The 16,352-nt window shown below is 39.2% G+C and overlaps 2 protein-coding genes across 5 annotated transcripts in view; both read left to right on the forward strand.

Annotated features, from left to right (window-relative positions):
• LOC112562356 (calcium-transporting ATPase sarcoplasmic/endoplasmic reticulum type-like) overlaps positions 1 to 16,352 on the forward strand; it is a 48,552-nt gene that overhangs the window by 18,975 nt on the left and 13,225 nt on the right. For 2 of the 4 annotated variants that reach the window (XM_025235588.1, XM_025235585.1), the window contains exons 21-25: positions 2,188 to 2,390; positions 2,797 to 2,882; positions 7,367 to 7,500; positions 15,252 to 15,369; positions 15,857 to 15,974. In XM_025235588.1, coding sequence (XP_025091373.1) covers positions 2,188 to 2,390; positions 2,797 to 2,882; positions 7,367 to 7,500; positions 15,252 to 15,369; positions 15,857 to 15,974 — 659 coding nt within the window. Of the gene's footprint in view, positions 1 to 2,187; positions 2,391 to 2,796; positions 2,883 to 7,366; positions 7,501 to 8,626; positions 8,761 to 15,251; positions 15,370 to 15,856; positions 15,975 to 16,352 lie in introns of those variants that run through there. The other 2 variants (XR_003098848.1, XM_025235587.1) reach the window with 2 other exon arrangements.
• Positions 213 to 2,009, forward strand: LOC112562357. Its single transcript, XM_025235589.1, has 2 exons — positions 213 to 462; positions 543 to 2,009. Exon 2 carries the CDS (start codon positions 570 to 572, stop codon positions 1,431 to 1,433), a length of 864 nt encoding a protein of 287 aa, XP_025091374.1. The 5' UTR covers positions 213 to 462; positions 543 to 569; the 3' UTR covers positions 1,434 to 2,009.

Consider the following 16,352-nt stretch of genomic DNA (forward strand, 5'->3'; position numbering starts at 1 on the left):
ATATTATTTATTCTTGGATTCTTTTTTTTTAAGTGTGAAGGAGGGAGTTAACCTGGTATATCTATATTGATTTACTCAATATATCTATATCATAAGCTTTTTGTTTGGGGGTGGGGATGGTTATTCTAATATATCTGTATCGATTTACTCATAAACTTTTTTGTTTTGGGGTGGGTGAGAGATGTGAATTTATGAAAGTTTTATTTTTTTACCAGGGCATAGCATTGTACGCCGTTCGGCGCATTTACGCCGACTTGACTTCTGACTTACGCCGATTTCGAAGTAGCGTACGCCGATCGCGCTCGCCTCGTCAGTAGCACATTTTGTACTCAAACGGTCTCCGGTTCCCAAACGGTCTCCGATTCTTGCATTTTGTGTTACTTCCTTTGCGCGCCACACGTGTTGGCTTTAGTCAGTTCTTACGCTGCGCGGCATTTGCGAGTACAAAGAAAAAAGCTTGTGGTACGTTCGACGATGAAGAAGCAGCCCAAGGAAGTGAAGTGAAGAAGTCTATCAGACTCAAAATGAGAGAAGCGTTTGTGAAGTGTGGCACTTACCTTCAAGAGAAAATGCCTGTAAACAACAAAGTGCTGAAGATCTGCTCTGTACTAGATCCTATCATGAGGAACACAACGCAGGCAAGACAACTGCTGGGCCAGATTCCTTCAAGGACAAACTTAGTGCAGAATGACCAGGACACAGTGGATAGATTTCACAGGGAGGTGAACAAGTACACCTACGACGTGAGTCCAAGCAGTGCCTCAGAAGATGCACCTGTGGATGTGTGGTGGGGTGGAGTTTCGCAGGACAGGTTTCCTCTCCTGTGTGCAGCAGCAAAAGCCTTGCTCAGTTGCTTCCATGGCCCAATTGTGGAATCCACCTTCAGCGAGATGGGAAAGATCCTGTCCAAGGAAAAGACCAACATGGATGTTGACACATACATGGCCATGCAGACTGTGAAGTCAAGACTGGCTACAGCCAAGAAAACAGCAGTGGAGTACTTTGCTAAGGCAGACCCCATCAAAGAACCTGTGAGCAAGCAGCTAGTTGAGAACATGAGGAATGCTTGGATTGACAATGAAGAAAGAAAAGCCACAAACCAGGAAACCAGGAACAAACTTTGCCATGAAATGGGCTTGGAACCTGATCAGAAACTGCCGTCTAAAGCAAAAGAAAAAAGGAAAATACTGGATGAAGCAGTGCTCGAAAGAAAATCTAGCAAGAAGCAGAAAACAAACAGCCAGAATGACAATCCTGACCAAGAAAGGGTTGTCAACGGCCAGAAAGCAGATGCTGTCAAGGATAATGTTGTCAACAGCCAGGAGGATGCTGGGGAGGATATATCTGACGAATTAGTTGATGTGGCAGTTGTCGCAGACAAACCAAAGAAGCAAGCAAAGCTGTCTTCATTCTTTAGATTTGACTGTGCATAGAAAAGAAAACAATGCAAACTGATATTGTGACAATTCCTGCTAGTTTTATTGACAGCCTAGTAAAGTGTCAAGGATAATGAAGATGCTAACCAAGGAGTGAATGTTGTCAGCAGCCAGAAGGGTGCTGGGGAGGATATTCAAAACGCTGACCAAGTAGTTGAACATTGTGACAGTTGTCGCAGACAAACCAAAGAAGCAAACAAAGCTGTCTTCATTCTTTAGTTTTGACAGTGCATAGAAAAAAAAACCAACGCAAGCTGATATTGTGACAATTCCTGCTAGTTTTATTGACAGCCAAGTAAATAATTATATAAGTATAATTTGTGTGTGTGTGTTTCATTGGTCCCAATGGATTTATGTTTGGTATACATGTGTGTGTGTGTCTTGTTAATGTTATTGTGAATGAAAATATTTGCAAAACGTTGCAGGAAAAGGGTGAAATTAATGCTTCAAAAACTGAAAATCTTTCAGCTGACCCCCCAGTAGGGGTTTTGCCCCTACACCCCACCAGGGGTACGTCGGCCCCTGGACCCCGACCCTGTAAGCGGAACTCAAGTTTTCCAATGCTATGCCCTGTTTTACCTGCTACATCCAATTTACACAAAACTTTTCACCATTGATTCTGAGAAATAATTGGAAAATCTTACTTCAAAGGTAACACAAGGTAGCAGTTGATAGAACCTGTTGGAGTGTGCATAAAGCAGCGTGTCTTGTTACAGGGGAAGAGGTCAGATTTTGTTATTTTGTTTTGCAGCATTTTCCTCACAGCTGCCCTTGGCATCCCAGAAGCTTTAATTCCAGTGCAGCTTTTGTGGGTCAACTTGGTGACAGACGGATTCCCAGCCACTGCCCTCGGATTTAACCCCCCTGATCTCGACATTATGAAAAAACCACCCCGCAATCCTCGTGAAAGCCTTATCACTGGCTGGCTTTTCTTCCGTTATATGGCCATTGGAAGTAAGTGATGTTACTTGTGTGTGTGCTTATGTGAGAGACTAAGACACCTGGTCATGCACCTATTCAAAATGATTGCCTTAAGGCTGTCTAGACAAGCATATTATTGGTAGTTGTTAGATATGTCATGACTACAGACTACATATGCCAACACCCAAAGATTTGTGGCATGCACTAAGAAATGAGCAACCTCTCCACATAATCTAAAGTTGCAATGACTTGTTCACATAGCAACCACTTGTGATGATTTTAAGGCTTGCCTTAGGACCACCTCTGTTGGGAGCTGTATTTCCTCCTTTATTATTATTACCTCCATCTCCCTGGAGAGTTTTTTTCCTTACTGTGCTGCATTATTATTATGTCATCTAACATGGAAGAGAGTGGTTAAACTGGTTTTGTTGTATTACAGTCTATGTCGGTTGTGCCACCGTGGGAGCTGCAGCATGGTGGTTCATGTTGTATGATAAAGGCCCACGTCTTAACTACTACCAGCTAGTGAGTTGATCATTTTTCTGCTACTGCTGTTTGTTTCTTGAATCATGCTTAAGTGGAAGGAGTTTTCTGCCTTTAAAGATCTTAATTATTTTAATAATGGTGGGTGTGGGTGTGTAAGAGAGAGAGAGAGTGTGTGTATGTCTGTTTGTTTGGATACCTGTGTTTTAAGTATAAAAATAATTATGTGTTTGCATATATTTGTGCACATGCTTACATGTGCATGTGAATAAGTGGTTGATGAGGGGTTATATATTTAGAAAACAATTTTCTGCCATTTTTTTCACCAACAAACTTAACAGCTATTCATGCAACTTGATGCTGATCAAACACACTTTCATTTCAGGTGTTTAAAGTTTTTATCATGAGTCATTTAGAACATTGTATAATGGTTTCAAAGAAAAGATTTTATACTTCAGCGAGAAATTGCTGATGCCCAGACATTCTGGCTGTGATGATATCTAACATTTTTCTTTTGCTAATTAGTGAATAGAAATCCTTTGTTATACTCTTTAGTGTGGTAGACATGAGTGAATGGTTATGCATGTGTGTGTGTCTTTATTTTGACCCTCACCCCTTCCTTGTCCCAACTATTTATGGCTCACATAGACCTCGTCTGTGTGAAGATGCATGACATCATATGTGAAGTAGATGTCCCTGCATTTGTTTGATGTGTGATTGTAAGTTTCTAAGTAATCAACATTTCTAGTTGTTAAAATAAGATACTTGTTAATGAAGCTTTCTGGAAGAAGACAAATTTTAGTGATAGTTATATATAGCAATCAGTTTGCTTCACTGTAGCATAAGCAGGGTATGGTAACAAAATATTTTGAGTTCAACAAGTAGTAGTACTTTTAACATTCTTACTGGTTGCATAATCCACCATGTAAGCATACTTTTATTTTGTTTTTCGAGCTTTGAATTTGAGAATCTTATCTGGCATTACCAGCTTGTGCTTTGTTTGATATAAAAGCAACTTACTTATTTCCAAGACATGTATAAACCATATAGGTTAATGTATAGTGAATTGCTAGATACTTTCTTGCTCTCAACAAATTAAGATGTAAATGTTTGTGGTCTCTGTCATGTTATGCAGTGCAGTCTCATGTTCAGCGTTTAGAGAGTATCAAGCATTCTTTAAGCATAGTTTTAACGTTGGTGCTTTCTTCTCACAGTTGATAAGTGGGTAGAAGATTAAGTCCAGACACCGGTCGAAAAATTGTCAAAAATTTTACATTTTGGCCATTTTCAGATTACTTCATACTGTCAAAGTTCATATTTTGTTCTATTCACTCGCCAAGTGGTTTTTCATAGAATAATCTAGAAATATATCTATTTTGTCAATGAAAACATCTACTTCTATCCTATTTACTTTTCCCGAGCGCAGAATTAGCGAGAATAGAGAATGTTTGAGACATAGCAACACACCTCGCCACGTGGGCAACTGTGTCACATCGTATATCGGTCGAAAGGTCATGACATGAATTTTCAAACAAAGGCTGAGTCAAAACCCTTAGAAGGCCCCAAGCTATGATACAAGCTCTTTTCTAGACGACACAAAGGGTCGGAAACTTCCTTATATGGACGCATGCGTAACATACTTTGCATATAGCCAATCAGAATTCACTAATGCCGACCTAGACGGGGTCATAGGGCACACGAACACGCTTCGGCTGTGCTCGGGTATCCCACAAGGCAACTGTCATGGCCTCCGGATGTATAAACAAATGCGACGCAACTCAAAGCTTGTTCTGGGATATTTTCTTTTCTAAGACATTAACGTTGATATTAAATGTTTATTGTGACTGTCAGACGCTCATTTCTTCTCACAATACCACGTGCAAAAAAATAAAAACCACGTGGACATTCTTAGACCGTCGTAGCAGCTAAAAAAAGTAACTTAGTGAACCGAATTCGGCTGTCGAAAACACCATCAGTCATGTGGTAAGCGAGCTGAAAATAAAGCGAAGTTTTCATTTCTGCTGCAAATCTCGGTAGTAATCAGGACTAGATGTGAACATTTACACATTTGAGTCAACTTGCAATGCTAGTTATTTATGTACTTTGTCAGGAATGTAGGGAAACAGAGCTTACATCATTTGCACAGAAAACAAAGGTTGGGTGGGGGTTGGATGGTCTTACTCCAACCAAATGTAACAAACAGAATGTGAAGACAACTATGTGTAACATTCCTAACAAACAGAATGAAAACTGCTATCTAGTCAAGTTTGTAGCCATTCAGTGTCTAGAGAGCACATCATTGTCAGACCCCTAAAAGGCCAGACAGCTATAGTGCTTTTCCCAGAAATCTTTGACAGAAAATAAGATACCCCCTAGCCTCAAAAATCAACCATCTTTAATCCATGTGACTACAGAGGTAATTCATAAAATAATCCTAGCATACAGAGGAACAGAACATGAGCAGCTGCTCAAATTATGGTGCAGTCAGTGATGTATCTCTAGATTTCATGAATAGGTTATTCTTATTCCTATTTGCCCCCAGTGGAGCATAGGGCTGCAAGAATTGGTTATACTCCCCTATAAGCTTTTGAAATAATTTCTTTAATTGATGTTCATCCCATCACCCTGCAACTGAAGGCTAAGAAAGATGAGAGTGTTTCCTACTAATGCTGCTACTTCAGTAGATGCTCGCAAAAATTGGAAGCAATATGCGACATCATCACTAAATGTTAGATAGCAAAAGACCAAAGATGGCAAAAACCATGAAGCTAGTGGACACTGAACTTCTATATAACTAACTAAACCTATAACTGTGTTGCTCAGTGTTTGCAAACACCATTGTTTTTATTACTGTGTACTTCTCTGAAGCCTGGTCAGCAGTTGGGTACACAACACAACCATGTTGACTTTTCTAAAAGTGAATAAAATAATTAATTTTATTAGTAATGTTAAAGTTATATGTAGTAACACATTGAAAGATGGTTATATTTTTCATTCAGCAGGTAAATTACATGAAAGGCTTAGATAAAACAAAGTTACTAAGCTTGATATTTCTGCTCGCGCTTTTTCCGTTCATTGTTTTTGTTACAGTTTGTTTACTTAAAATCCCTATAACTTTATATTGACATGTGATACAGGCCTAAAATTTGAATGAAGTTTTCTTCATACATATGTAAACATTTCAGTGAGAGCTTTTTAAAAAATATTTAGTGGTTTAGTAGTTACTAAGCTTTCACTTTGTTTTCCTTCGCCTTTTCAGTTTCTTGTTTTAGTAAGCTTGTTTAGTTCAAAAGCTTATAACTTTATATTGGCATGTGATACAGGCCTAAAATTGGTTTGAAGTTTTCTTTATTCATATTTAAACATTTCTATGAGAGCTTTTAAAAAAATATTGAGTAGTTTAGAAGTTACTAAGCTTTCAGTTTTTCTTTCCGCGATTTCTCAGTTCCTTGTTTTGGTTAGAGACTGTTTACTTCAAAAGCTAACTCCTTCTTTTTGACAAGAGATATAGATCTGCAATTTGGTTGAGCTTTTCTTCATACATATATAAACATTTCTATGATAGATTTTTAAAAATTACTTAGTAGTTTGGTAGTTATACCGTTTTACATCAAAATTTCTTAAAATTTAACACACTTTTTTACAAAAAAAATTAAAAAAAAAAACTAAGAGGAATTCGCAAATTATTTATCATAGAAATGTAGATCTGTCTTTTAGGTAACTATTTCAAAAAGAATTTTGAGTCTACTCACAAAATTGAAGAAGGAGTTAGCTTTTAAAATTGTTTGTTTTGGCGCCATTTTGGATTGTTTCCATGGCAACCGATAGCGCGACGAGTGCAGTAAAACCATTTTTTGAAACTCCATTCAAGGGCTAAATAGCTGATACAAAAAAATCCGCGCTATCCCGTGAAACAAAAAAAATTTTTTTTCGACCGGTGTCTGGCCTTAAACAAATAATAAATTTTAAAAATGAAGGAAAAAGATGTTTCTCATGGGGTCAGTTAAGTAGAGATGTTGTGTTGGAGGCTCTATTTCCTGGTGGGTTGTGCCTCTGACAGTGACCAGAGGCTGAAAACTCGCTGTCCCCCCCACATACTCTTTTCCCCTTCTTCCCGACCTGCCTATCAGGGAAGGTAAATGCAGAAGAAGAAGAGTTGTGCTCCACCCTGTGCAAGACACTGCAAATCACTTAGCTTCACATTTCCTATAGCAGCTAGCCAAGGTATTAAATGTACCTGGAACTTTTGGATCATGCATGTCTCTTTGTTACTAGTTAACTGAAAACATTCATGTACGTTTGATATCTAACATTTTGATTTGCATGATTAAGGTAAGTGATTCACACCAATCCAGTTTAAGGAAATTGTTGATAGTGTGAATACACGAATTAACTCTATTGTGGCCTAGCACAGTTATATTTGCCCACTAACCTAGTTTGTACTGTTTAGTCTTAACAGAGGGCATGACACTTTTCTCAAGCTTGTTCCCAGTAGCATGACTCTTGAAATTGGCCCCCCTTTGCAGACACATCATATGCAGTGTCCAGCTGAGCCTCGGATGTTCAAGGGCGTCAACTGTGACATCTTCCAGGCCCCAGAACCCATGACTATGGCACTATCTGTTTTAGTAACCATTGAAATGCTAAACGCCTTAAACAGGTAAATAATGGGCATCGTCACACTGCTGCGCTTTCATTTTGCGTCCTCATCTCACTGTCTTGTATATACGTGTTTGCCAGTGTTGTCCATGCTTGAATTTTTTCATTCTCCAAACTGATTTCTGCATCATGACCGCACATTAAGCACAAGCGCGTCCTTGTACCCACCCCCACCCCTCCCACTCTTACCTGCCCCAGCTTTTATTGGCCAGTTTTCTTGATGTTCTGTGCGAATCAGGTTTTGTAAGGACATTTCAGGCATGGCTATTGGAGTGGAAATAACACTGTGGCTAATGTCAAGATTTCCCACTAGGTCATGTTAGGTTCTTTTCTGCTGCATTCTAATATTCTTGGTACAAAGTAATACATTAGCAAATCTAGTACTTTGAGTCAAAAAGGAAGTTGTCACAAAACAGCAGTGTTTTGTGCTTGTTTTAGTCCTTTATTCATTAACTTGGATAATTATAATAGGTGACAAATATGGTATTTCCAAGTACTGTAATCTAGAAATAAACATTTATGCATTAACTATACTTATTTGTCATCCTCCCAATTACAAATGGTTACTAGAAATGCAATTGTACTACAGTCATGGGCTTTCCACATGCCATGCCTGAGAGCATTCCATACAAAATCCATCCATTTGGCCCCTTAACACCAGTGGTTGTGCCGCAGTCAGGCTCCAAGCAAAACTTTGCACACTTGTTGCGCCTAATCCTATTGGCATAATTGTCTTTTTCAGCGAGCATTCCACTGTGGGAATTCTCTAACATGCAGCCTCCATGCCTCAGGGTGCCCCCATTTTTTTTATAGATGTTTTCATTTTTTTAATTTTATTGCAGCATGTGATGGATTTTCTTTCTTTTCATTATTCCTTTGTTTAAGTGTCTCAATTAAAAAATGTTTTTTAAAAAGTGTGGCTATAAGGAATAATAGCTGCAAGTTTTCTTGCTTGTGTAGCCACATGCGCTCATGCAGGGTCATCGGTATGTAGGTGGAGTAGACTGCAATGCCCTCATCAACATCTTAAGCCCTCAACATACAGCCCCAGTGGGCAGGCAGGTGGTTGCGGAGCAACTCATGCATGATAGTTTAATGTGCACACTAATGCAGACTCTATCCCACAGACCCATCAGGCCCAGTGCTTGGCTCAGGACGAAATGTTTGCCGGCATCGATTGTGATGTGTTCAGCCACCCGAAGCCAATGACTATGGCCCTGTCGGTGCTTGTGGTCATTGAGATGCTCAACGCCTTGAACAGGTGAGGGTGGCACTTAGCTTGCAGCCTAGCACTACCACTCCATAACGCAGGAAGTTCCGTAGTTTTTTTTAAAAAGTTATTTTAATTTTTTTTTCTTTTTATCAAGCTATTTTACAAATTTATTTATATATAATATTTTCCTATTTGTTTTCTATTTTTGTCCATATTTTTCTTTTTATAAATTTATTCCTTTCCCTTTCTTTTTTAAGATGAAAAAGTTTTTGGGGGTGGAAGGGGAAAGGCTTGTGGATCTTTGGTGGCCAGTTAGTTTCTGTAGTTAACACTTGCATTTTAAATTCGGGATTAAATTTACTTAGATTGACATTGAGATAAACTCTTCCAAAAATGACCAGATATTTTTTTAGACAAATGCATAAGGGTTTTTTTTGGTTTTTTTTTTGGTAATCCACATTTTTTGAATATCATTTTCCTGTAATAGAAAATTCCTTTCTAAGGTTGGTAAATAAAAAGCAACTCCTTCATTTTCTTAAATAGGTTTAGTTCAGACCTTGGGGAACATAACAGAACACATCATGTGATGTTAACCGTTTTATATCATTTAAAATCAATGTATTTAGGGTCAAAGTACTACCACTTTTATTATTTTTATTATTATTTTATTATTCATTATGTTTTTTTCTTATTTTTATATTTTAACAGTGTAACATTTTGATAGGATGATTTATGTGTTTTCCCATAACTTGCCTGTGACAACCTATGCTCACTAAAGGGGGAACAAGCAATACAAATTTGCCTTAATATGCTAAAAAGTGAGACAGAAAGTAGTATTATCTTTGAGAATGCTCTATAATTTTCCCCTGTTACTGATTTCCTGCAGATTTGTTTTTCTTTGCATGGTCAGACGACCTTGCACACAGAAAAGGGGGGTGCCAACTGGACCAATGACAGTGTTTTAGATATCTTAGTAGATCAGAGAATTTTCACAATCTGATGTCAGTATATACGGAATTTTCAGGACAACTTTAAGAAACAAACATAAAAATTTTAGGAAAGAAAAATCAGTTTCTTCAGTCTTTAATCCTTAAATGGTTTATTTTTTTTACTCTACTTTTTTCAAGCTTTTTTTTCACACCTAATACCATAGTTTAAACAAAAATTACAGTTGAAACCAGTTCAAAATAACCCTGACCAAGATAGCTTGAACCCCACAGAAACTGCATCTTGGCTGGATGTATCTATGTGTCGTCACTTTCTCATTAAGGTGCTCCATTAAAAACAGGAAAATTATAGTTCTCATTTCGAAAATGCTAATACATTTTTCTGGTGGCAAATGTCCAAGGCAGCACCCCCTTTGGTGTCTAAGGTTGTTGTGTGTAAGGTTTGGGAAGCCAATTTGGGAAACTTCCTGCATGGGGTGTGTCTGTGCTTGGCTTTCACAACTGAGTAAAGCCCTTGCCTGTTATATTGAGTGTCTCTGTATATATGTGTGTGTGCCTGTGTGTGTGCATGCACTGTTGCACGTGCTTGTACATGTGCAAAGTGTGTATCCATGAATTTATTGCATTTCAGCCACTCTGTCAAAGCCAGAGATCCAGGAAAGTTTTATCATCCTTGTACTTTTTTTTATTATTATTATTATTGAAAATTTTGCTCTTGAGTACTTTTGTTTATTAGATTCTAAAATGCAAGCTGAGAAGCATATTTATGGCAGAGAGCAAGTTTTTTTTTAAAAGCTACTTCTTTCATGGCTTTGAGGAGATGAAAAATTTATTGCCTATACCAGCGGTTCTCAACCTGTGGGTACGAACATCGCACACAGGTTCGCTTCTCTATGCAACAGCAAGCAGGCTCAACCTTCTCATTAATCAAAGTGAGTGTCCAATAAAATAATATTTATTAGCACCGCAGAATTTGCTTTAGTAAAATTTCATTAACAGTTATACTTCTTGCAGATACGAACTTTGTTCTTCCGTTGTTGATTTCCTCGACGCGGCGTTCGAGGTTAGCTAAGACCTAGCTGGCTAAGGGGGGTCGCGGACATACCGGTGTTCGTCAGGGGGGGAGGCGTCACAAGTAAAAGGTTGAGAACCGCAGGCCTATACTTACCCATTTTGTTCTGTTTTGACAATCGCAGCTTGCCTATTATTAAACTAACTTCAAATCTGGAATCTTTTGATTCTCTTCCACATAAAGAGTCTATTTTATCTGAGTACAGACCCTTACTTTGGTCAAAGATTTTGAAATGTAAATTCTGCACTAAAATTTCCACATTATCCAAAATTTATCTTTTTTGGGAAAACCAGAGCATGCTTTTGTTCATAGTTTGGTTGAACCTAAAAAATAAAAATTATAGGGTTTTGGAGTGGACAGGGTAGCATGCATATCCATGGATTGTACTTATGGCCAGTGAACCTGCTGTTACAAATGGAGTGTACTGAGTGAACACTGTACTTAGAGTAGCTGACAAGAAGCTAGGTTTGGTCTGTCATGTCATGTTGAGTGATAAAAATCTCAGCGTGCTCTCGTCTTTACATGTAACAGTTAGCGTTTCTGCTGCTGTATGCCCTAACGTCTTTATATTTCAGTTTGTGAAAATAGTTGAGTTTTATTTTCAACCCTTCCTTTGTGCTTAATTTTTTAAGCCATTTGATTTGTGAGCTTTTCTACACCGTCTGTCTCAGATTATCTATGCCTTGTTTTAAATATGCTTGCTTCTCCTAGGTCAGCTGTTGTGGTTTGCAGTTTTCAGGACTGCGGCACACTTCGGGAAGCTCTGCTGCCTTGCACCCATGCATTCCTTCACAAATTCTTGCTTCATACTAATGCTGCGGTTTGGCCTGACCATTTCATTTGAAACATTGCCAGAAAATGTAGGCTGTAGATTTTGCAAATTACATGTTATAATTAGTCCCACTTTTCCCACCTCTTGGGGCACCTGATAGTGTAGTGGTGTAAACATTAGCTTATCACCACTGCACAGAGAGAGAGGGGCCCAGGGTTTAGCACATCTCTGGACTCCATGTGTGACATCAGGTTTTCTCCAGGTACTCCAGTTTCCTTTTCTTCTCCCCCACCCCTTTTTGTAGTGCGAAATCACCTTCAGTTGATAGTACTTTTCCACCAAACCAATCAACCAACCAGCAACCCCTGTCCAGTTGGACAATTGAAATAACTTTCAAGGAGCAATGTTTCAAATGAAAAGGATTGGTAATGACTTGACGAGATAGTTTTAAAACAAGAAAAAAATTAACGAGTTATCGTACTTGTATTCATGGTCCTTTTTCAAACGCCACTGCATTTCACTTGGCAGATATGTCAGCTTTTTCCCCCTGCTGAAAAATCAGTTGTTTGTCTCCCTCTTTGTCATTTGTGTTCATATATTGAGAAAACGTCTCATCTATATCATGTTTATCTGCAGACTTATTAGTCTTTATGAGTCCTGTCATTTTTGGTCCAACCACTTTTTGCAGTGTACAGTGTCATTGTTTATATATGTTATTTGTTATGTGAATGTGTGTATATATATATATAATTGCCATTCAGTCACTGTATATGGTCATCACTTCTTTTATCAGTACATATTTTAATTGCACGATCATTATTCCTTACCCTACACTCCACCCTGTCACTATTAGATCATCCATATAATATGTATGTGTCTAATTCTGTGTGACTTTTTTTTCTTTGAGACCAGCAGTGTTGTTTGCAGTGTTTGTTGCTATTTGTTGCAGCAGTTCTTTAAAATTATTTCTGCATTAGTAGTTAAAGAAACACGAAAAGTATGAAAATGATAAGACTAAATTGTTTCTAAGTGAATGGACTTTTTGGGGAAAATTTTCTTTCAAAGGTCAGACTGTTAAAGGAGAAAGAAGAGAAATGGTAGGTTGGGCTTAAATGATAGCTTCTAATGCTTTGAATCATATATCCGATTAAAATTTTGGCTGAATTGTTTATCACAATTGCATCAAATGTACACTTTATGAAAGCTGCCATGTTTATGTACTCTTCTGGAAAAAGAAACAGACTCTGATCTATCTATCTATTCCTCTTCGTGCATCAGGTTGCACATAAGGCCTCAACCAGAGTCCGCCACCGATGTCGATCGGCTGAAACCCGCTCTAGGTGACCCCATGTCCAGCCCTTTCCCTTCATCTCCCTTTCCACTGTTCTTCTCCAAGTTTCCTTTGGGCGGCCTCGTTTTCTTCGGCCGTCTGGAGTCCATCGTAGGGCGACTCTGGAGAGGTCTGCTGTCTGCTGTCTGCTGGCGGAGCACATGTCCAATCCATCGCCAACGCCTTCGTTGAACCTGCGTGGTGATGGACTCTGTTTCAGTTCTTCGGTGGAGTTCTTCGTTGGTGATGGTGTTTGGCCAAAAGATGTTATGTATGCGCCTGAGGCATCTGTTTTGGAAGACGTCAAGCTTGTTACTGATGGTTTTGGTCATCTTCCAAGATTCTGATCCGTAAAGGAGGGTGCTGATCACATTTGACTTGAAGATTCTCAGCTTGATCTGCTGGCTGATGTTTTTTGCCTTCCATGTGCTCCTGAGTGAGGCAAAGGCCTGGCTGGCTTTCGCCAGTCGGGCTCGAATCTCCACCTCCGCATCCCCGGTGTTTGACATTTTGGACCCAAGATAGGAGAAACTGTCAACTTCCTCAATCTCTTCTCCATTTAGTTTGATGCTGTCTTGGACTCTGGCGTTCACTCTCAGACTTTTCGTTTTCTTTGCGTTGACATTCAAGCCAAGGTTTCCAGCTGTTTCTGAGAAGGTCTTTGTTTTTTTCTGCATGTCTTGGTGGCGGTGTGACAGCAGGGCAATGTCATCAGCAAAGTCTAAGTCTTCCAGCGCTGTTGTTGCTGTCATAGTCATGGTCCATCTGATCCCTCTCCTCTCACTGTCGGTGGAAGTCTTCATGATCCAGTCCATGGCCAGGATGAAGAGGAACGGCGACAGAATGCAGCCCTGCTTCACCCCGGTACTGACGTTGAAGGGGTCTGTGAGCTCCATGTCACAGACAACCTGGGATTTGAAATCGCTGTACAGCATTGCAATGACCTGAACAAGTTTTGCAGGGACTCCGTAATGCCTCAGGATCTTCCATAAGGACTCGCGGTGGATGCTGTCAAAAGCCTTCTCCAGGTCGATGAAATTGATGTACAGCGGTGTGTTCCATTCGTTGCTCTGCTCCAGAATCTGTCGCAGAATGAAGATGTGTTCGGAGCAGGATCGCCCAGGGCGAAATCCTGCTTGCTGTGGTCGGAGGTCTTTCTCAAGAGTTGCCGTCAGTCTTGACAAAACAATCTTGCTGAAGACCTTGCTGGTGAGGGAAAGAAGTGTTATGCCCCTCCAATTATTGCAGTCTCCAAGATCTCCTTTCATGGGTAACTTGAAGATGAGCCCTGTCTTCCACGCAACAGGGACCTGCCCTGATTCCCAAATTTGCCTGAAGATTTCAGTCAGCTTGGGAGCTGTCACATTTATATCTGCTTTCAACATCTCTGCTGTTATTCCATCTGCCCCTGGTGCTTTGCCGCTCTTCATTGTCTTGACTGCTGCTGTCACTTCTTCCAGGGTTGGTGCATCAGACTCTGATGCATAGGTGGATAAGAAGTGTTGAGTGATACTGCTAGAAGTGTTGCTAACTTGCCAAAGTTTATCAGTTTACAGCTTATAAGTTGTGATAAATAAGGAGAGCTTGTAATTTGCTGAAAGGCAAAAGTTATAAGAAGCAGGCAAACAGACTTGTCCTTGGTTGTGCCCTGCCTTTGAAAGAGAAGGTTGTGAGGGGAGTACTTTGTGATAAAGGATTTATGCAGTCTTCTGCCAGTACGGACATAAGATGGAAGTTCATTCAGTTTTGCAATGGTATTCTAATTTTCATGCATAGCAGTCATGCCAGTATTCTCCACAATGATTGCAATGTTTAATCATGCAGTCATTATGTTGAAACTTTCCCTTGTCATGCCAATATTCACCAGTCTGCCTAACTTTTCATTGTTGTACTCTGATTCAAAATTTCATTGCATGAGCTCTAAATTCAGGATGCCAGCATTCTGAGACACCCACTTTGACGGCTCTCACATGCGACTGTTTGGTGACATCATTTTACAAAACTGGTGGCCTCCTCAAATCATTGCAGACCTGTGTTTTACATACAATTGTAAACATGGTCATTTTCAACCCAAAATTTTGACAAGGATATGATTTAGAGTAGAAGCATCTGTTGTTAAAGCCCAACTTACAAAATCTTGCTTTTCCCATTAAAATAAAAAGAAAAATATGAATTTTTTTTTTTTAGCAAAATTTAAAAACACATTCATTGTTCTCATCTTTCCTTGCTGGCTTCTCATTTGACACTGGCTTCACCTTGTGCATATTGGGTCACACAAAAATTGCCAGGAAGCAAGTGTTTATGGGAGAAGCCATAATGGCACAAGGAGATGAGTTAATGAATGTGTTTAAACTATCATTGTAACAATTCAGTAAGTGGGCAAGTAACTTCCATGTAACCATGATGGGACATTTTCAGCTTGAGTGAGAATCAGTCTCTGACGGTCATGCCTCCTTGGATTAACAAGTGGCTGGTGGGCGCCATCTGTCTTTCCATGATTCTTCATTTCCTCATCCTTTATGTCGATGTCATGTCCGTAAGTAACTGCAGTATTTATTTGGGTCCTCATATTCATTAATATTGGCCTATTTAGCTGTTTTACATATACTACTCTTATGCAACACTGTTTATTGATTATAAAGCACTTCAGTTTCTGAAGGCAATTAAAATATGCTTTAGAATTCCTTTTTATTCATTTATGTCTGTTTTAGATATATATAATCTGTGAAACCTGCAGGAGTTATTAGACTTTAGTTACAATGCAACATCATTACGATTATTATTGTCAAGTGTACTATTCTGCACACTCCTTAGTTCTTTATCCATGCACAAAGTTTATGTTTGCCATGTTGTCATCTTTTTGTCAATGCTTAGTGTTTCTTGTATTGTTGACTGTCAGTCTTATAATCTTTTGTATGCAGTGCATTGATCTTGGATACAGACAGGGAAACGTTCTTATACAAATTATTATATTTTGTGGAGAAGGAGAAAAACACTGACTTGCTGTTATTCGTTTGGTGCAGGTCATATTCCAGATCACACCTCTCAGTTTGGAGGAGTGGGTGGCTGTGCTCAAGATCTCCATACCAGTCATTATCCTGGATGAGACTCTCAAGTTTGTCGCCCGCAAGTTCGCCGACGGTAAAAACCCCCTCTTCACACTCCACTGGATCGTCCTGACCTGGGCCCTCTACATTGCACTCCTCATCACCCTTCCTTTATGATAGATATCTCATAGTCTTTCTTTTCTTCCCCTCCTTCCCCACCCCCCCCCCCTTTTTTTTTGGTTTAAATGGTTTTGATTTACTCATTTTGTCGTCTTTTGTTAAACTTTCACTTGATTTTTAACAGTTTTGCTACTAGTGGTTGTGCATTGTCTAATCTTGGGAATAGCTCGATAAAATTTGCTGCATAGCCACCTTTAGTTTTGAGCAGCATACTCCTAGATGTCAAGTGATATTTAAGTTGTTACAGGGTGTTTTCTCCTCCAGTGTTTTTTTTTTTAATTTTTTTATTTTT

Source organism: Pomacea canaliculata, linkage group LG4 (genome assembly GCF_003073045.1).
Source record: "Pomacea canaliculata isolate SZHN2017 linkage group LG4, ASM307304v1, whole genome shotgun sequence".
Taxonomy (NCBI): Eukaryota; Metazoa; Mollusca; class Gastropoda; order Architaenioglossa; family Ampullariidae; genus Pomacea; species Pomacea canaliculata.

Bases quoted from the DNA above. Each gene is read 5' to 3' on its own strand.
- LOC112562357 (XM_025235589.1), top strand. From the start codon at position 570: ATGCCTGTAAACAACAAAGTGCTGAAGATCTGCTCTGTACTAGATCCT.